This window comes from Alexandromys fortis, unplaced genomic scaffold, assembly GCF_014885135.2.
Source record: "Alexandromys fortis isolate MF-2015 unplaced genomic scaffold, M_Fortis_MF-2015_v1.1 scaffold_19, whole genome shotgun sequence".
Taxonomy (NCBI): domain Eukaryota; kingdom Metazoa; phylum Chordata; class Mammalia; order Rodentia; family Cricetidae; genus Alexandromys; species Alexandromys fortis.
Window position 1 is genome coordinate 13,201,367 of NW_026067890.1, and position 19,890 is coordinate 13,221,256.

Sequence of the window (19,890 nt, forward strand, 5' to 3'; positions counted from 1 at the left end):
AAAGGTTACCTAAAGGAGGGAGCCCCCACCCCCAGCTTTGAGCCGTGACAAGAGTGAAGCCCCTCCGTGGTTGTCTCAGAGCAGCGGTGGTGGTCTGGGAATTACCTGGTTTCTGTGATACAACAGGGCCAAGGGCAGCTACCCTGAAGGAAACTTGAGAGAGTGGACACTGAGGTAAATGTCTATTGATTCTTAAGCGTCGATATAAAATTTACCCTGTTACTAAGGCCGACTGCTGGTCCCTCCTCAGATTCTGGTTCCGTAAGCCTCAGGACTGAGAACCAGCAGTCTGCATCCTAACACTCAGACCTGGAATTAACAGTGAAGAAACCCAATTAGCACTTACTGGAGAAGGAAATGCCCTACTGGACTCTAGGGAAGTAGTGAGGCCTGGTCAAACTCCAAGTGGGATGTTGATAGGCCAGAGTGCTCAAGGGCTAGGCGTACTCTCGCTCGCTGCCAGGTTACGGTAGTGCTTTTGTTTCGGTGACCTGAGGTTGGGACAGTCAGATGCCAGGGGGGACGGTCTAAGCACAAAGGGAAATCACCCATTCTGCCTTGAGGACCCCTGCCAAAAGACGTCTCCCACTCTCTCTTTGCTCTTTTTAATCTGTTAATCTAGACAAAAACTGATCACTGGGTCCGTTCTCTGCAGAGACCATTGACTGCATGGGCCTCGTCTAACTTCGTCAACAGCTGGGCCAGGTGGCCCACACTTGTAGCTGGGTTAGGAGGAACAGGGTGTTGAGCCCACGAGTGTGAGGCGTTCCTGAACAACAAAGACTGTCTCAGTCAAAATAAACCAAGGTTGCGCTCCGTTTATACTTGCCACCTCTCAAATGCTCAGTAGCGGTGGTGGCTAGTGACCAACCCATGGCATTGCACCATTGGACAGCTGGCTCAGCACAGGGAGTTCCATCACACACCGCTCATCAGAGCAGGCAAAGATGCTACAAAGGTCATTCAGAGGGTGGTGAAGTTTGACCGATAGAGAATGCGGGGCTCCCTTAGCGATGTTTTCAGTGGAGAGAGGAAGACAAAAGAAGACGAAAATTTGAGGCTTTGCAAGCCTTGCTGTCTTCAGGAGAAGTGCATCCCGTGTACTGGTGACATTAACCGCAGGCTGGATTCAGTTCTCCTATGTGACTCAGCTCCTGCTGTCTTTGCAAAAGCTTTTTTTTTTTTTTTTTTTTTTTTTTTTTGTGGATGACAAAGCAACTGTGCATTTACTGCGTACTCTGTGACCACAGAACTGTTTAACTCAAGGCAGATGTGTTTGGGCGTTTTCTCCATTTCTGTTTACGGTTTGTTGTTTGGTTTTTACTCTTTTTGCTCTTTTCAGGGGGCTGCCACCTAGCTCCCAAATAAATCACACGGAGGTTTATTCTTGGTCATAAATGCCCAGCCTTAGCTTGGCTTGTTTCTCACCAGCTTTGCTTGACTTAAGTTATCCCGTCTAGCTTTTGCCTCTGGGCTTATTCCCGTTCTATTACTTCTGTAAATCTTACTCTTACTCCGGGGATTGTTGTGTAGCTGGATGGCTGCCGCCCCCCCCCCCATGTCCTCCTTTTTCTTTGGTCACTTCTTCCTCCTCCCAGATTTCTCCTTCAGTACGTTCTCTCTGCCCGCCAGCCCCGCCTGTCCTTTCTCCTGCTTCTTGTTGGCCGTTCAGCTCTTTATTAAGCCATCAGGTGTTCTAGACAGGCACAGGATCAGAGCGTCACAGAGTTAAACAAATGGAGCATAAACAGAAGCAGCACCCCTTCACATAGCCCCCCCCCCCAACAGCAGTGTGTTACTGGAGCAGGTTTACTGATCGGGTAGCTCCTCTTCACCCCTGGGAGTATTAGATTGGAGATCAGAGGGGCGGAGAAACGTTCCCTGAGCGTTAGTTAAAAGTAAAATTAACAAGCAAGGCGTGGCGGTGCACACCGTTAATCCCAGCCCTCAGGCAAAGACAGGTGATCTCTGTTAGAGCCTAGCCAGGTTTGCCTAGAGTTCCTAGCCAGCCAGGGCTGCATAATGAAATCTTGTCACAATAAAATTAACAAACATCGACTTTGTTTTCCTAATAGGTGACAGTAAAACATGACAGAGACAGATGGCTTCTACAGAAGGTAAGGGTGTGCTCTTGTCTAATAAAAGCCTTGTTCTTTCTTGGTCCCGACCATCTTACAGACGGGAAAGTTAAGAATTCAGTTGTTTTGTTTAGCGCTCTTTTTAGCCTTGGGGAACTAATGTGTGTAGGCAAGATTAGAGCAGTGGTTCTCAGCCTGTGGGTCGGGACCCCTTTGGGGGGTCAAATGACCCTTTCACAGGGATCGGCTAAGACCATGGCGGAGGCGGGCGGGGGGGGGGGGGGGGGGGGGGGGGGGGACCACAGATACTTACCTTATGATTTATAACAGTAACAAAATTATAGTTATGAGGTAGCAATGAACAGTTTTATGGCTGGGCGTCACCACAACGTGGGGAACTTTATTGAAGGGTGGCAGCGTTAGGAAAGTTGAGAATGGGATAGAGGCTACATCTTGTCGCCAAAGGACCTGGAGTGCTGTTCAAATGATGTCCTCTTTGATAAGGTGTGCCTTTGCTACTAGAGCTTGGCCCTGGGCCTGGCTGTTGTCCTATGTCACTGGATCCTGGAGAAGCAGGAGGAAGCATCAATGCAAAGGGCCTGGGATAGGGGCTGAAGATGGGCCATGGTGTTGTTAACCAACAATTAGGTTTCTTCACTGATACCGTCCCCCAGTGCCCAGTCCTGCAGAAGCAGCAGGCTCCCATCTGCACACTGACCTTGGGCTGAGTGGGCTCGTGAGTTAACAGGAGTTGTTTGTGTTTTACTCTTCGTTAGCAGGGAAGTGTTTGACCCAGCAGAACAGTACAAGATGGACCACAAGAGGCGAGGAATCGCCCTCATCTTCAATCACGAGAGGTTCTTCTGGCATTTGACCCTCCCGGACAGGCGGGGCACCAGCGCAGACAGGGACAACCTGATGCGAAGGTAGATTTCTCTGCTGTGATGACACACTTAAGTGACAGCTAATCATGATTTAGCCCTGATGACAGATCAAGAGCCTCACTTAGACCCAGCATGTGCTTAGCAGGCATGAGGCCCCCGGGTCCAATCCCTAGTACACAAACAGGAACCGCTCCCCCTCACCCCAAATAAACCGAGCCCCTTAAGAATGTGCCTGAGCGGCCGTCCTTGCCCTCTTCTGTTGATTTCCCCTAGGTTTTTCCTTGTCACTAACAGATGTGCAGTAGATGGTGACAGTTGTCACTGAATTGGCTCTTGGCACTGTTGAGCCCTTTGAGAAGGAGGTTGGTCAAGAGCAATTACCATTGTCAGTTTTCATCTGTCATAAGATAGGCACGGGATTCCTCAGAACGTAAGGAGATGGATGGCCTGGAAATGCCCACGAGCTAATGCTCAGTTTATTGTGTCCGCAGGTTTTCCGAGCTAGGATTTGAAGTGAAATGCTTTAATGACCTCAAAGCACAAGAACTCCTGCTCAAAATTCACGAGGGTAAGTAGTCTTGCTATTTAAGATCTCTGGTGGGGTTGAGTACTTTGTTATCTTTAAAGACCCGTACAAGTGATTCACTATGCAGCAAAAAAACAAAAACAAAAACTGTTACTAATTTCCAAAAGGCCATAAGTATTGGTTCTGTTTCTGTTTTTACATTCCCCATTGGACCCAGAGATCTGGCCAAGTGTTATGTCTCCAAAGATTATATCAGCATGCTTCTGGTTATATATTTATGAATTACTATTATTACTCCAGAGTTGAAGGAAATGACTTGTTTGGTGGTGACTATCTAAAATGCACAATCTCCAGATGCTGGGTCTTGCTCAGCAGGCTTACTTGGTCTCGCCCTAGTTGCTCATTGCTTCCTGGTGTTGATTATTTCCTTGTGTCTTTCTACTGTTGCAGCACTGTGTGTTGGAATTCTAAATATAATGCAACTTCCAGTCAGTCCCTGCTTCTTTCTGTGAGCTTTCAAATCAGTTGCTAATGGGCTAATATGGCTATTTGCATAATCACTTTGCTCTTTCTCCAGCACTTTCCTTTAATTAAATAATTGTAACTGGAGGACAGGGGGATCTTAATGCTCCCTGAAGCTCTTGAGAGCTCTCTCTGCATGGCTGTCTGAGGTGTGGCCACAGGGGTAGCTGTTGAGTTGTCTGTCATTTCTGGATCTTTTCAGTCTACTGTTGGAAAGTCTGCTCATTCAAAGAAACTTTTAACCTATTGCCAAAGTCACATTGGTCTTTTAAAGAGAAGCTGTAAATTGCCACATAGCCACTGGATAAAGCAGGTTTCGTGGTGACGTTCATACTCCCGGAACATGTGTTTTGACCAGGTTCCTTCTTCCCTTTCTGTTCTCTCATCTCCTCCCCTTCCAGCTGTCTGTCTTCTATTTTTGTGTAATATGAGGACTGACAGGCGAGAGAACAGTGTGAGACCTAATACTGTACTTTCAGGGATCATTTGAGAGACTGTGAAGCCTCTCTTTCTGGTTTCCAGTTCTGTGCATTTTCCTGCAGATGGCATATTTTCTTCTTTATGGCTAAATAAAACTCTATTGTGCCCATGTACCATGTTTTCTCTGTTAAGAGCTGAGGGACAGCTAAGCTGATGCCATAGTTTGTCTGTTGAGAGTCATGCCACAGCAAACAGGGATGAGGAGGCCTCTGTCACGTGCTGACCTGGGTGTGTTCCCAGGAGTGGCACATCTGGCAGCTGTGTTTGTTCTGAGGAAGTTCTGTATTGATTTCCACATTGGCTGCACTTGCTTGCACTCTGACCAGCAGTGAACAAGGGCTCCTTGCTCCCCAGTCCACTTTCCAACCTCCCCAGCCCATTTCCCCCTCCTCTCTAGCCCACTTCTCATCCTCACCAATGGGAGCCATTCTGACTGAGGTAGAACGATCTGTAGGCATTTTTTGGTTTGCACTTCTGATGGCTCAGGTTGAGGAACATTCTGTCATCCAGCTGCTGGCAATTGGTACTTCATATTTTGAGAAGCATCGCTCTGTTTCATTTGTCAATCCCTGACTGGATTATTTGGTTTTCTAGAAGGTTTTTCCTTCATTGTGTATATAGTCTAGAAACAATCCTTTCAGACGGGTAGCCCGCAAAGATTTCCTCCCATTCTGTAGGCTGTATCCTCACTCTGGCAATTGCTTCTTTTGCTGCAAAGTTCATTTAATTTCATATGATCCCATTTATTAATTCTTGGAAGTTGTTCCTGTGCTGTTGGAGTCCTTTTCAGAAGGTCTCTGCCTATGCCTGTCTCTTCTTTTCATTCATTGTTTAGCGTGTGTGTGCATGTGTACACATGTGTGCACAAGCAAGCATGTACACTTGTCACAGCACTCATGTGGATGTCAGAGGATGGCTTTTGGGAAGGGGTTTTCTTCTTCTACCATGTGGATTCTGGGATTTCCTCAGACTTGGCCACAAGCACTTTTACCTGTGAACCGTCTCATTGTTCTGTTTGTGCCTGGATCTTGGATTGTTTTCAGCAGGATCAGGTCTTAAAGTTACTTCTCCTTGTGGATGTACAGTTTCCCCAGCACAGTTTGTCAAAGAGAATGTCTTTTGTCTTTTCAAGGAAACGCTTTGCTTTTCCTTGGTGTGGACTTGCTGTCAGGTCTGCCACTATAGCCTGGGTGGGGTTGCCTTGTGTTCTTGCTGTTCCTGGTTTCTTCACGCCTCCTGGCAGGAGAAGAGGTTCAACTTTGTCATCATCTTTTTCTGTATCTCTCCAGTCATGATGTACTTCTTTGAGTCTTTTTGCATGTAATGAACCATTATTATAATTCTGCAGTCAAGCTGACTTGGTCATGGTGTATGTTTCTTCTAATGTGCTGTTGAATTCCTCTTGCAAGCGTTTTACTGAGAATTTCTGTACCCATGGTCCTTAGGGATGTTGGTCTGGGATGTTTTAGTTGTATCTTTAAGTAACTTCCTCCCCATTTTTTTCCTAAATCATTTTTCTGTACTTAAGAAAAGCTAATATCTTTTTAAAATTTGTTTATGTTTTATTTATTTATTTTGGGCTTTTCGAGACAGGGTTTCTTTGTGTCACAGCCCTAGTTGTCCTGAAACTGACTTTATAGACCAGCTGGCCTCAAACTCGCAAAGGTCCTCCTGCCTCTGCCTCCGAGTACTGAGATTAAAAGCGTGCACCACCACAACTGGCTGAAAAGCTAATATCTTTAGTGAAATATTATGTGAAATTTAGTGAAATTGCTTTAAACTTTAAAATTGGTTTTTAAGTCAGCCATGATAGGACACACACCTGTAATCCCAGCACCAGGAGGCCGAGGGAGGAGAAAGACTAGATATTTAAGGCCAGCCTTCATGGGCAAGAGTGTCAGGCCCTGTCTCACTCACATAACCAGCATTTAGAAAAAAAGAGTTTAGGGCCAGCCTTGATACAAAATGAGACCCAGTGTTAAGAAAAAAGAAAAAAAAGAGAAAGATGTGTTTTATTACAGGAAGTTTATATTTATTAAAGAAAGTAGGTCCCTCTCCTACTGTTTAGTAAAGTGTATTTTTTTTTTAGTACCAATAACTTGAAGTTCTATATGTGGATAACATACTCATATTTTTACCTCTGCATGCATTTTCGGGGACACCTGTAGTGTCCACCTCAAGTCATGTAGATGCCGATTGCTTCCTGTGTGTCTTCCTGAGCCACGGTGAAGGCAACCACATTTATGCCTATGATGCCAAAATTGAAATTCAGACATTGACTGGCTTGTTTAAAGGTGACAAGTGTCAGAGCCTGGTTGGAAAACCCAAGATATTTATCATTCAGGTAAGACTGATCATATCGTTATTTCAATCATAAAATTCAGTTGATTATAATGGTTAAAATATCAATTTCTAAAATAAGTTTCTCCCATAATTGGAAAGGCCTTTTTTGAATCCTGGCCTAATCGTTATATTTTGAGCTGTTGACAATTTATTATAGGAGTGTTTTGAGCCAGGAGGTGGTGGCACACACCTTTAGTCCCAGCACTTGAGAGGCAGAGGCAGGTGGATATCTGAGTTTGCAGCCAGCCTGGTCTACAGAGTGAGTTGGGGCAGCCAGAGCAACACAGAGAAACCCTGTTTTGAAAAACCAAAACAAAGAAATAAACAAAAAACCTAATTTAGCCAGATGGTGATGCAAACCTTTAATCCCATCACTTGGGAGGCAGAGGCAGGCAGATCTTTGTGAGTTTGACACCAGCCTGGTCTATAGAGCAAGTTCCAGAAAGGTTAGAGCTACATATGAGACCCTGTCTTAAAACCAACCAACCAAAGTGTTTTGATTAACATTTGATATGACAGATAATTAGCAGTGTGTCTCTGTGACTGGGCTGGGTGTGGAGGATGAGCCATTGAAGGGAAGACCTGATTGCACAGGACTGTGCCTGGCAGCCTGAGCTCAGGTCTGTGGGAGCCAGAGTGCATGCAAGCCGGTGGAAGTGAGGTAGGAATTGGCAGGCCAGTCCTCCCCTGCATCATCCCTTTTACACTTTCCCAAGCTCACTGTCAAGCTGCCAAATAGTTCCAGAAATTAAAAGCAAATGTTTGGGGCATGAGAATTATTATTTGGTATTGGAGGCTGTTGAAATATGGAGCAGCGGGGCTGCGTCCCCAACACCCCGGCCGCTTGGCTAGCTCATGCCCGAAATAACAACACACAAACTGTATTCATTTAAGAACTGCTTGGCCCATGAACTCTAGCCCTTACAGGCCAATTCTCGCACCTGGACTAGCCCATTTCTAATGATGTGTGTAAGCACCCCAAGGTGCGCTTACCGGGAAGATTCTAGCCTAAGTCCATCGTGGGTTGCAGCTGCCTGGGAGAGCTGAGCATGGCGTCTCTGCTCCAGCAGAGCTGTCGGGTCTCTCCGGGAGCAGAGCAGAGTCTGACCTCACTTCCTCTTCCGCCCAGAATTCTATTCTGTTTACTCCTCCCATCTATGTTCTAAGCTATGAGGCCAAGCAGTTGGTTTATTATAACTTAACCAATGAAATCAACAGATTGATATATGACACTCCCAGATCAGGAGGCTTCAATATACGAATTTCAGGGTGGAGCACAGTTTAGCCTGTAACACTGAAGTGTAGAATTTAGCTCAATGACAGACCATTTGCCTAACAAACACGAGGCCCTCAAACCAGAAAAATAAAAGAATTTAATGCTAGCTTTGACTTGGAATTAATAGTTATAAATTAACAAAGGTTAGAGAGAGAGAGACAGAGACGACAGAGCGCGCAGGCTCAGGGCTGGACCGGGGTAGAGGAGGGAGGTTCATTGGTTAGTGGCACCTCCTGCCATTCTTGCAGAGCATCTGAGTTCTGGTCCCTGCTTCAGGGGACCCAACTCCCTCTTCTGAACCCTGGGGACACCTGCACTCACATATGATCATTCAAATAGAAACTTAATTGCTTGTTTGTTTGTTAAAGACAGGGTTTCTCTGTGTAGTCCTGGCTGTCCTGGAACTTGCTCTGTAGACCAGGCTGGCCTCGAACTCACGGAGACCCACCTGCCTCTGCCTCCCGAGTGCTGGGATTAAAGGCCAGTGCCACCACCTTAGGTACTTACTTTTTAGCCATTGAAAAATACAGTGGGAACAGAAGGTGAAGGCATGTGGATAGACAGATGTCTTTTTGAGTCAGACAATTTCAATTGACAAATTATGACCAAAACTAGACAGGGAAAATTGCATTTGGAAGTCATCACCTGATTGAATCAAACATTTAGGTAAGGTTGACAGTTTTTAAAAAGAAGCATATCTTGGTGTTTATTGGGGGGGGGGGGGCGGATTGTAAACATTGTCTAAAAGCAAACATTACCAGGGAAGCAGCTGTGTTAGCTTTAATCTCTCAGAGCCTGATTGCATTATTTTTAAATTGCTTATGTGGTTTCTGTTCTTAAGACGGGGAGGGGGATGCTGGCTTACATATTCTCACGGCACATCAAGCATTGGGAACAAAGCAGCAGACAGATAATAAAGGTGTGTTTTCCTCTCTAGGCCTGTCGGGGCAACCAGCACGACGTACCCGTGGTTCCTCTGGACGTGGTGGACCATCAGACAGGCACGCAGGAAAACACAACCCAGGTGGACGCGGCCTCCGTGTACACGCTGCCCGCGGGGGCAGACTTCCTCATGTGTTACTCCGTTGCAGAAGGTGAGTGAGCGGAGTGCTGCCTAGAAACCTGTTCGCTCTTGGCTCAATTTTATGTCACCTCTGAGTTGGATTGGGTCTTTCAAGGTTAAATCACCACATTCTATTAAAAAGCCACAGACATAGTCATGCTGAAGAAATCCTTTCTAAGAAACAAAATGTAAAATACCATATGGAATAACAATAACCTTCCTGTATAATTGAGTTATAATATAGTAACATCAGCCACAGAGCTGTATTGCTATTAGCAGCTTGCTGTCATTTGGTGATAGAATAGCATCATATTTGTGGAAAGCCGTGCTGAGAAAACATTTTGCTAATTTCTTTGTTTTTGAACTGAATGGTTTTGTTTAATCGCTGGCCTTGCAAGATCACTGGTTGTTGTCTTGTTCTGGTTTTCTTTCTGAGAGAGTGGAGGAAATGTAATTAATCCTATGTATGTAAAACCATAGAATTAATATGTTGTCCTACATGAGACAAAGCAATGGATAGAACCGTGACCACCTGATGAGCGGCAGACCTTATTCTTTTCCAAGAAGCTTCCAAGAGCTTTCATTTCTGTGACTGTATTGATCGTAACAGTGTTTCTCGGTCACCTTGAAGCAAAGGCCATAAAGCACCTCCCCCATCTTCTTTTAGGGTATTACTCTCACCGAGAGACGGTGAACGGCTCCTGGTACATCCAGGATCTGTGTGAGATGCTGGGGAGGTACGGCAGTTCCTTGGAGTTCACGGAGCTGCTCACGCTGGTGAACAGAAAGGTCTCTCAGCGCCGCGTGGACTTCTGCAAAGACCCGGGTGCAATCGGCAAGAAGCAGGTCCCCTGCTTTGCCTCGATGCTGACCAAAAAGCTGCATTTCTGTCCCAAGCCTAGTAAGTAGCTGTGGTCATTGGTCTTTGTCTACACGTATTTTCCTCTGACACAACCGTCAGTTGGATGAAGCCTTTGGCGCATCAGTGTAAAATGCCGTGGAGAGGGGTGTTTCGTGTCTGTTCGGTTTTTAATCGTGTTGGAGATGATGAAAGGGCTGAGAGAAATCCTCAGGAAATTACTCTGCAGAAATGTCTCCTATCATTTATTACATCTGTGGTAAACTGCGAAGTTACCCGGAATACCAACCGGCGTGCCTTACATTTATATGTTTGTTTTTTAAGATTCTTGATACTTAGAATGAGGTTGTCTCCATTTAGTGAAATATCTAAAACTCATAGCTTCTGTAATTCACAGTGACCTATTTGACTTGGTCATGTATCTGTTTATTTTCTTATTTACCTAGAATTAAGGTATTTTGTGTATGAATTTAATTCCCATTTTGGAAAAAAAAATAAATGAGCCTTGAAGAATTATGGATATAATGACTCGTACTTGTAATTACAGACCCAGAAAACTTAGGCAGGAGGATTGTTTAGACTACAAAGCAGCTTGAGCCACAGCGTGATGTAGACGGAGGCTGCTTGTTCATTTCCCGTCTGCCCAGACCCAAAATAATCACACAGAAACTGTATTAATTAAAACATTGCTTGGCCTATTAGCTTATGCATATTTCTAGCTAGCCCTTACATCTTAAATTAACCCATTTCTATTATTTTGTATTTTACCACGAGGGGTGTGGTTTACCAGCAAGGTTCCAGGGTGGGCGTCTGTCTCCTCCTGGCTACGTGGGGTCTCTCCGACCCCGCCTTCTTTTTCCTTCTATCTCTGCTTGGAATTCCCACCTTGCTCTATTCTGCCCTGTCATAGGCCCAAACAGCTTCTTTATTAACCAATGGTAATAAAACATTAACGGCATACAGTGGGGAATCCCACAGCACCATGAGATCCTGTCTCAAGAAATAAAACGAAGTTCAGGTTAACAAGGTGATTCCAGATGAACCTAAGAACCAAAGTGAATGAATGCCAAGACGCCAATCATTTTACCTGCGCATGGGCCCAGCAGGGGAGGACTTTGGGTACCAAGGCTTTGCCAGGGCACACAGGCCTTCTGAAACCTCAGTCCTCACAGATCCACAAACCAAGAATCTCACGTGAGAACGGCCGAGTACTCTGCTCTGCACAAGTTTAATAGCCAAACAACATCCGAAGCTGTCAAATGGACATGAACACGACCCTGAAAATGTCCAGTTGGTAAGTTACAAAAGTGGCAGGTGGAACTAGTTCTTCTCCTTGAGCTCCTCTCCTGGCAGCCGCAAATGGAGGGCGTGGCGCATGGTCTCCAGGGATTCTGTGGCCTGTGGTGAGGAAGAAAAAACAAACATCTTGTGATCAGAGAAAACAAGAAATACAGCATTTCTGCTTGAGAAATTGTAGAAATTTAACCTCTCCTTAGGACAAGAAAACATTTAAATCACTGAGGTAAAGGCCTTGCTTGAATCCTTTCTTGATGTATTTTATGTGTTTGCTCAGTTGTTTTGTTGAGACAGAGTCTCACTGTGTACCTCTGGCTGTCCTGAAACTGGATACGTAGACCAGGTTGGCCTCGACTCACAGTGATCTGCCTGCCTCCCCAGTGCTGGGATGCATCAAAGATGTATCTACTCTGCCCAGCTTTATGAATCCTTTCTTAGAAGATGAGTTCATGGCTTCCTTTGACCCCATGACGCTATGAAAACAAACCACCTGGTAACCCTTTTGTCGGGGCTTTGTTTTTTTCAGTTCACGTATGTTTTTGTTGCTTTGTTTTGGTTTTGGATTTTGAGTCAGGTTTTCTCTGTATAACACTCCTGGCTGTCCAGGAACTCACTTTGTAGACTAGGCAGGCCAGCCTTAAACTCTCCGAGATCCACCTGCTTCTGCCTCCCAAGTGCTGGGATTAAGGGTGTGCACTACCACTTCCCAGCCAGTTGATACACTTTCTAAAAAGACAAAAATTCCCATCCCGGGGCTGAGGGTGTAGCACAGTGGAAAAGCGCTTGCCTTGCGTACACTGAGGCCCAAGGTTCAATCCCCACTACTGCCACATATCATTGTTATTAGGGAAAAAAAGCTTTAAGGTCTGGAGAGATGTCTCAGCAGTTGAGAGTACCGACTGCTCTTCCAGAGGTCCTGAGTTCAGTTCCTAGCAATCACATGCTTGTAATGAGATCTGACACCCTCTTCTGGCTGGCAGGCATACATGCAGACAGAAGACTCCCACCCCAACCTTTTGCTAAACAATACATAAAAATCTCAGCTCAGCATTTGCCAACGTGTGAAAAATGAGCCAACGGTTGCCTGCATTCCCCCATCTCCAAAACAAAACCAGCTCGGAGAAGTACTTGGAATAAAATACCTCAGCGAGGTCCTCCTTTAGCTTGTTGTATTGCTCCACATCAAAACACTGTTGCTGCGATTTCTTGTGGAAGAATTGAAGAAACTGCCTGCTCCGAAGGGATGAGTAGGTGTAGTTCTAAAGGAGAGAGGACAGCGCGTAGTTCAAGTGAAGATACAAACTCAGCGACAGCAAGGCCAAGTGGGGAGAAGAAAGGGATGTTCACGGCACAAACAACCCACAGAAGTAGGGCATGCGGCCGGAGTTGAGTAGCTGCCCCTCTGAAAAGCAGGCAGACTGGGAAGAGAAAATGTATACATTGTGAAAGAAGAAAAGCGGGAAGATTGAGCAAAGCAACCCTTGCGACAAGCTAGTTACTGGATATAGCTAACTTTTGTAGTGCAAGTTCAATGTCCTTGGTTAGCGAGGGCACAGAGAACATGAACGCAGCGTTCATCCCAATGGAGGAGGAGTTCATGTGTTCACACTAATTCTGTAGGAATTAAAATTTTTATTTTATATCCGTCCATCCATCCAACCTTGTTAAAAAAAATTTACTAGCTTCAGAAAACTCAGCACAGGAAAGGGTTTTTATCAATTGCTGTTTGTGCAGGCTAGTTTTATGTCAGTTTGACACAAGCTACATTCATCTGAGAGGAGGAAGCCTCGGTTGAGACACTAGATAGGCTGTAGTGATTGGGAGAGTCAGGCTCAGTTGTGGGCAGTGCCACCCCTGGGTCGGTGGTCCTGGGTGCTATGAGAAAGCAGGCTGAGCAAGCCATGAGGAGCAAGCCAGTAAGCAGCACCCCTCCATGGTCTCTGCACCAGCTCCTGCCTCCAGGTTCCTGCCCAGCTTGAGTTCCTGCGTTGGCTTTCCTCAGTGGACCTGGATTCAGGATAGGCAAGCCAAATCAACCTTTTCCTCCCCGACGTACTTTTGGTCATGGTGTTTCATTGCAGCAGTAGAAACCCTAACCAAGACACTGCTTGGCTTGGAGGAGAGATTCTTCAGACAGATGTTCTGACTTCCCTTACTACTCACCTGTCGGGTTATAATGAAGTATGCAAAAAAGACCATGGAATTTGCAAACGTAAGGAAGAAGGTGACTGGTTCCATGATATCCCAGGAGTACACCCACCACGTAAGCCAGGCCAGTGCCCCTCCCTGAACAGAGAGCAGGGCTAAGCCAGCCCACAGGAGTCCGCTGGTTTTGGCTTCTGACCGAGCTTCTATTCCAGCTTTGACCTGGAGGAAAGGAAAACCATTCATTCGGTTTACAGGTTTGCCAGCTTAAGGGGCAGACAGAAGCAACAAGAAACATTTGAGCCAGTGCTCATTGTCATTAATATGAATGGGTCAGGTGTGTAGAATGAGGAGATTTATGAAGGACGTGTAACTGCTCACTTCTAAGTCAGTTCATTGATCATTTTGTTTACCTGTAAAGGTAAAATCTACTCAAACATAGTTAGCCAGGCATAGTGTCACGCTCTTTTAATCCCAGCATTCAGGAGGCAGAGGCAGGAGAATCTCTGTGAGTTAAAGCTCAGCCTGAAAAAAAGGGGCCAGGGGAAGGACAAACAAAATCCCCTAAACACAATTATGCTTACAATTAGAAGCCTAAAAGTCCTGTTCCAAAACCACAGCCTGTTTTCCTTGATCCTCACTTCTGGGAATTCATCTGCAGACACAGTGTGTGTACATCTGGTTCTCTAGTGGCTCCTCCTGTTCTGTTTCCTGTCTTGGAGCAGGGTCTCACTATACAGATGGAGCCCTCGCTTGCCTGGAGTGTGCTATGCAGACCAGGCTGGTTTTAAATTCATTGAACGCTGCCTTCCTACTGCCTCCCAAGAGCCAGGTTTAAAGACAGCCACCACCATACCCAGCATATCAATTTCTTGAAAAGCAAAATGTATGTAAATAATCCAGAAAAAAAGAGAACAAAGAAAATGTTTCTCTACCATTCTTTCAATACCCTTGGAAATAATGACCTCATTTCTACAAACTGTGTATTCATATACAAAGATTAGCTGCCCAGTTTTTATAAGCAGAATTATAGCTTAAAGAATGTAAGTTTTCCTCTTAGACTACCCCATGCCTAGCCACCAAAAAATAAGTAATTTTTTTCCCCATGATTTGGAGAAAAGAAATAAGCATACCGATACGAGGAAGCCATCACTAACTCTCCTCCCCCAGTTCTTAGGCAGACTGGGACCTGTGTTGTAGCTAGCGCTCTACCACATCCCACTTCCCAGCCTGCTCGTCAGGCTCACAGCTGATGCTGAGGAAGCAGAGGATGTTAGCTCTGGCATCAGATCCTCAGGCTCCATCACTGATGGATGCTCAGCTCACAGGCCATTTTCCAGAATCAAGGAGAAAGTGAGCCCACACAAACCGCCCAGATGCCCCTGTGACTGACTCCCGGCACTCGCTAGCAAGAGGCATGGCTTACACACACACACACACCCACACACCTGCTCCAGGGGCTGCAGCTGTTCCTTCAGGTGGTCGATCTTTGCCATCAGGTGACGCTCTCTTCTCTTCTGAAATTCCTCTAAGTGCAGGACTGTAAACAGTCTGTGAACCAGAGATTTCATGTTTTCCATCTCAATCGTGTGCTCCGCACTTGGTTTTTCTGAGAAAAGGTAAAAGAGACATAGGCATTTAATACATGGTTCTCCGCCAGGTGAGTCTCGGCCAGTGGTTCTAAACCTGTGGGTCGTGATCCGTTGGTGCAGGTGGGGGTGGGGGTGGGTGGGTCAAATGACTCTTTCGTGAGCCACCATGTTGGTGCTGAGAGCGCAGCTTGGGTCTTCTTGCCAGGGCAGCAAGCCATCTCAACTGCTGGACCCTGTCTCCAACCCCAAAGTGATAGTGTCTTACAGGGAGAATAAAGAAACAGTGACGGGAGGAGATAGGGACAGAGGGAAAAGTAGAAATGTACAAAGTGTGGAAAGATGCATTAATATGACTGCACGGGGTTTGTTGATCACACTGTTAGGGAATAGCAACAAACTTCTTGTCTCTTCCTGGAAGGAGGCCATGGTCCAAGACAGAACAGAATGCCTACTGGGCTTTCAGAGAAATGGGTAGCACCCAATTCCTGTGTTAACTGCCGACCCAACTGGTGGAGTATTTCTGCACCTCCTAACAGAACCCATGTACGTCTGAGACAATTACTCATTACATGGTTGTTGGTTTTCTGATGTGTCGTCCATGTAGAGTTCATTTTCGTGGCCTGAACTTTTCAATTCACATCTGCCAGTGATTAAGAATGACTTGAAATGATTTTTTAAACTCTAAATTTGTAATAGAATAAATTCTTCCTTAATTAATCCAGTATGATTCTTTCGTTCGTTTCCATCCAATTGTGTACACTGTGCCCTTCCCTGTTCATTCGGTCTGTGTAACATGGGTTTCCTAGCATGCAGTAACACTGAGAACAGTGTTAGATTGGGGCTCACTGGACCAGGAGCCCAATCCTGACATAGCATCTGCCCCAACAGACTTCCCACAAGCTGAAAGGAGCTGGGGACCTAGCCTTGGCCCTTTGCGGGCCAAACATTCATGTTGGAATTTTAAGAGAGACATAGGTTACATCACAAGCTTTGGAACTATTTTCTCAATTGAGGCTCCTTCTTCTCAGATGACCCTATTTTCTGTCAAGTTGACAAAACTCAACTAGTGTACTATGAGGGAAAACTGATTAATGTCATAAAGCCTCTAATCTAATAATCCTCAACTTTGGGGGTCCAATGACCCTTTCACAGGGGTTGCCTGTGGCCATCAGAAAACAGATATTTACATTACGATTCATAACAGTGACAAATTGCAGTTATGAAGTAGCAATGATAATCTTATGATTATGGGTCACCACAACATGAGGAACTGCATTAAAGGGTCATGGACATGGTGAGCAGCATTCAAGAATACAGAGTAAATAGAGAGATGGAAAGGCTAAGAAACGACCACAGGAACTCTAGAAATATTATCCACCTCACCCCAGAGTGACTCCCATCAGTGACTTAGACACTGGGAAAGCAAGAATCTGTGAGCTTGAAGATCCACCTAAAGAAACCTCCAAAGCTGAAAAAGAGAAAGGAGAGAGGGAAGGCTAAGAGAATACCTAACTGTGTGACAACCCCAAAAGGCATGACGTCTCTGCGGACTGACTCTCTTGGAGATCGAAGACCGAGGGAGAACAGGGGTGAAGGCTTAGGAGAACCCAGGATTCGGCGAATGACAGGCAGACACAACTCTAATGAGATTTGAATCTGCTGCAACTTTACTAAGATTCAAGCATCACTTTTAAGAGATTACAGAAGGAAGTTGGCAGACATAAAAGTTTCCATAGAAAATGATTACAGATAATTAATTATTCTTAACAAGTCTTGTGGTCAGGGCCAGGTGGGCAGAGCTTTTCTTAGAAATTCATCTCACACCACTAACTAACTGTGTTTTCTCATGGCCCTAAATCATATCTGCCCTCAAAGTAACCAAGGTAACCCAAACACCATTCTTCAGGATTCAACCCCCAGGGTTTGTTTCAATATTGAATGTCTGACTTCATGTTATCAAGAATATCTTGCCTTTCTTTCCTATCTAAAATGCACCAGGGGTTTCTCATTCTGGCTAGCCTCTCCATAAATGGTAACTCATGCCATTCCATAATTTTCCTTCATAATTTGCCCATCTTCTACCAAATCTCCTATCATGAGCTCTTTCTGTTCTAGGGTATCTGTAAATTCCCCCCAGAGAGCGAGCCAGAGTCTTAATCATAACATTAATGGCCTGAATCAAGGGAGGGAACTGACGCATCAATTCCTCCGTGTTCAAGGAGCCGTTAGGAATGTTTCCTGGTTCCCTGAACAGATTAAGTTTTTGTCAAGAGAAAAATAGAACAGAAGAAAGGATAGCAGAGTCAATGCAAGAAACCATCGCCAGGAACAAAGTGAACGAGGTCGTTGAGGCTAATCAGGCACCTCAACTCGAGCAGACTGCCAGGGAACCACCGGGGGCCAAGCTCCAAGAAGCACGAGCCCCTTATTTTAAGACGGCCACTACCTGAGAGGCATTTTGTCACACAGGTGAGACAGCCGTGGGTGTGGCAGTCTCCATGCTGGGAACACCATACGGGAAGAAAGGGACAGAAGCAATATGTGGAGAGGTGGTAAGAGAAACGTCAGAAGCAAATTGCTAACGTTGACAGTGTTTCAGGTTGGGTATCTCTTACCCACAATGCTTGGGACCAGATACTTATTTCAGATTTTACATATGTTTCAGATTTTGGAATCTTTGTGTGATGGGATGGGGATGGTACTCAGATAAAAACAACATTCACATTTCATATATACCCTTTATACATAGACTGAAGGCGATTTTATCATATGTATAACATGTACCTATATTATGCTAAATAAACACTCTGTCCCCTGGTATATTCCTCCCCACCCCCGACTCTCCATGCATCTGCATTCTGACTACAACCCATCACGAGGACTCCAGTGTGGAATCGAAAAGTTTCAGATTTCTGATTTTCCGTTTAGGATGGTTCAGCCTACGGTTTGAAATGAAAAGCAAACTGTTTAAAGAGTTAAGACTTCTAGTTTCAGAGCTGGCATGTGAGCCTCTTAAAGAAAAACCAAAAGGGCAGCAGACAGAAAGTCAGCCACTCCTCCTGAGAGCTGTAAGGGTTGCGCTCAGTCTGCGGCCATACCACCTTGACCGTTTCCAGTTTGGTCTGATCTTGGAAGCTAAGCAGGGTCAGTCCTGGTTAGTAATTGACTGGGAGACTGAGGTCGCAGGGAAAACCACGGCTCCCAGTGCTGAGGAGAGGGGTTGAGAAGCGCTGCTTACCTACGCTGTGCTCGAAAACTTGTCGGAGGCATCTTATGTGAGAAACACTTGTGGCTTCACAACCCCAGGGGATTCAGGTAGCAAGCCTCCATTTTTGAGAGCTCTGCCCAGTTCCCATGGTAAAAAATCAAGGGAAATCGCCCTCCTGCTTTGGAAGGAGGAAAACGGCCATTCCGTAACATCTCAGGAAACTGTTCTCAAAGCAAAAACTAGGTTGCTTTGCTCCCTGTAAAAGCTCCCACTAAAGCCAAAGTTGAGGCGGCTGGAGGGCCGTCGCTTACCTTTCTTGTGACACCGAACATCGTATGCTAGTTCGTTAATGACGAGCTTAAAATCTTTCATTAGCAAAGTGTCCATCAACGTTGAGGCTGGAACCTCACTGCCTTCTGAAAGAAACAACGCAGACGGCTTAGAAGCAGTGGGTGCCAGGTCCCAGCATGCAAGCACTAAGACTGCTTTTTAGGATATGGTCATGGACATTCGCCTTCTAGGTGGCTCCTCGTTTGCACTAAGGGAATTTTCTCCAGTTGCTTCATTTCCTCCCATTGCCCCGGACCAGATGCAACAGGCAGGCGCTCCTCTCCCACTGTGCCACACGGACAAGGAGGGAATTCCACAGCAGGACCAGAGCCAAGGAGGCAGCCCTGTCTAGGTTGACCTTGCAGTCATCTTGCGCTACAGCCTTCGGGATGGCCCTTAGCAGGCCTGCTCTGTCGCTCTGTGATGTTTCACAGTGTGCTTCAGGCAGACAAACTCATTAGCCCGGAAGATGGAATCTTAGGACCGGAGCCCTGACATCGGTCAGAGCCAGGAATGTGCCTGGCATCCTTAAGATTTCTTTGAGATAAACCAGGCCCACACTGATTTAGATGAAATCATTCTGGGGTGGGGGTGGAGACTACTATGTAAGCCCTTTCTGTCTCACTCATTGTGAAGATTCCCCCCCCCCCCCCCCCCCCCGTCTTAGAGACAGTACATGTCCTAGATAGCTTTCTGTCATTGTGAAAAGCCACTGGACTTTCGGAGGAAAGGATTTATTTGGCATATAGGTTATAGTCCATCACTGGGGAAAGCCAAAGCAAGAACTGAAAAGGAGACCACAGAGGAACACCGCCTGCTGGCTTGTTCTCCAAGGCTTCTTCACCTTGCTTTCTTGTGCCATCTAGAATCACCTGCCCAGGGTGGCACCACCTACAGTGGGCGGGGCCCTTCCATACCAATTGGTTTTTTGGGGAGGGACCATAGAGTTTATTAGTGGGTTATGGGGGGAAAAGGAAAGGGGAGAAGGGGGAAGAAGAGAGAGAGATGCAGGGGGAGGAGAGAAAGAGGAGAGAGAGGGAGAACAGAAGTTACCTCTTTGGGAGAAAGACAGCGAGCACAGGCTGGAGGAGCCCATACTGAATGTTCATCAAGAAAATGCCCCACAGCCGGGTGGTGGTGGCACACGCCTTTAATCCCAGCACTCAGGAGGCAGAGGCAGGCGGATCTCTGTGAGTTCGAGACCAGACTGGTCTACAAGAGCTAGTTCCAGGACAGGCTCCAAAACCACAGAGAAACCCTGTCTCGAAAAACCAAAAAAAAAATCACT

At 45.9% G+C, this 19,890-nt stretch overlaps 2 protein-coding genes across 7 annotated transcripts in view; one reads left to right on the forward strand and one right to left on the reverse strand.

Annotated features, from left to right (window-relative positions):
• Positions 1–19,890, forward strand: part of Casp6 (caspase 6) — a 31,840-nt gene that overhangs the window by 3,060 nt on the left and 8,890 nt on the right. For 3 of the 5 annotated variants that reach the window (XM_050146114.1, XM_050146239.1, XM_050146423.1), the window contains exons 2-7: positions 2,076–2,117; positions 2,855–3,004; positions 3,454–3,530; positions 6,659–6,834; positions 9,047–9,203; positions 9,840–10,073. In XM_050146114.1, the coding sequence (XP_050002071.1) occupies positions 2,089–2,117; positions 2,855–3,004; positions 3,454–3,530; positions 6,659–6,834; positions 9,047–9,203; positions 9,840–10,073 (823 nt within the window). In that variant the 5' untranslated portion in view covers positions 2,076–2,088. Of the gene's footprint in view, positions 1–2,075; positions 2,118–2,854; positions 3,005–3,453; positions 3,531–6,658; positions 6,835–9,046; positions 9,204–9,839; positions 10,548–19,890 lie in introns of those variants that run through there. The other 2 variants (XM_050146173.1, XM_050146332.1) reach the window with 2 other exon arrangements.
• Mcub (mitochondrial calcium uniporter dominant negative subunit beta) overlaps positions 11,241–19,890 on the reverse strand; it is a 37,897-nt gene continuing 29,247 nt past the window's right edge. Inside the window, exons 4-8 of one of the 2 annotated variants that reach the window (XM_050145995.1) lie at positions 18,584–18,685; positions 14,921–15,081; positions 13,491–13,694; positions 12,470–12,586; positions 11,241–11,429 (exon numbers count right to left, since the gene is read on the reverse strand). In XM_050145995.1, coding sequence (XP_050001952.1) covers positions 11,352–11,429; positions 12,470–12,586; positions 13,491–13,694; positions 14,921–15,081; positions 18,584–18,685 — 662 coding nt within the window. In that variant the 3' untranslated portion in view covers positions 11,241–11,351. Of the gene's footprint in view, positions 11,430–12,469; positions 12,587–13,490; positions 13,695–14,920; positions 15,082–18,583; positions 18,689–19,890 lie in introns of both variants that reach the window. The other variant, XM_050145928.1, reaches the window with a different exon arrangement.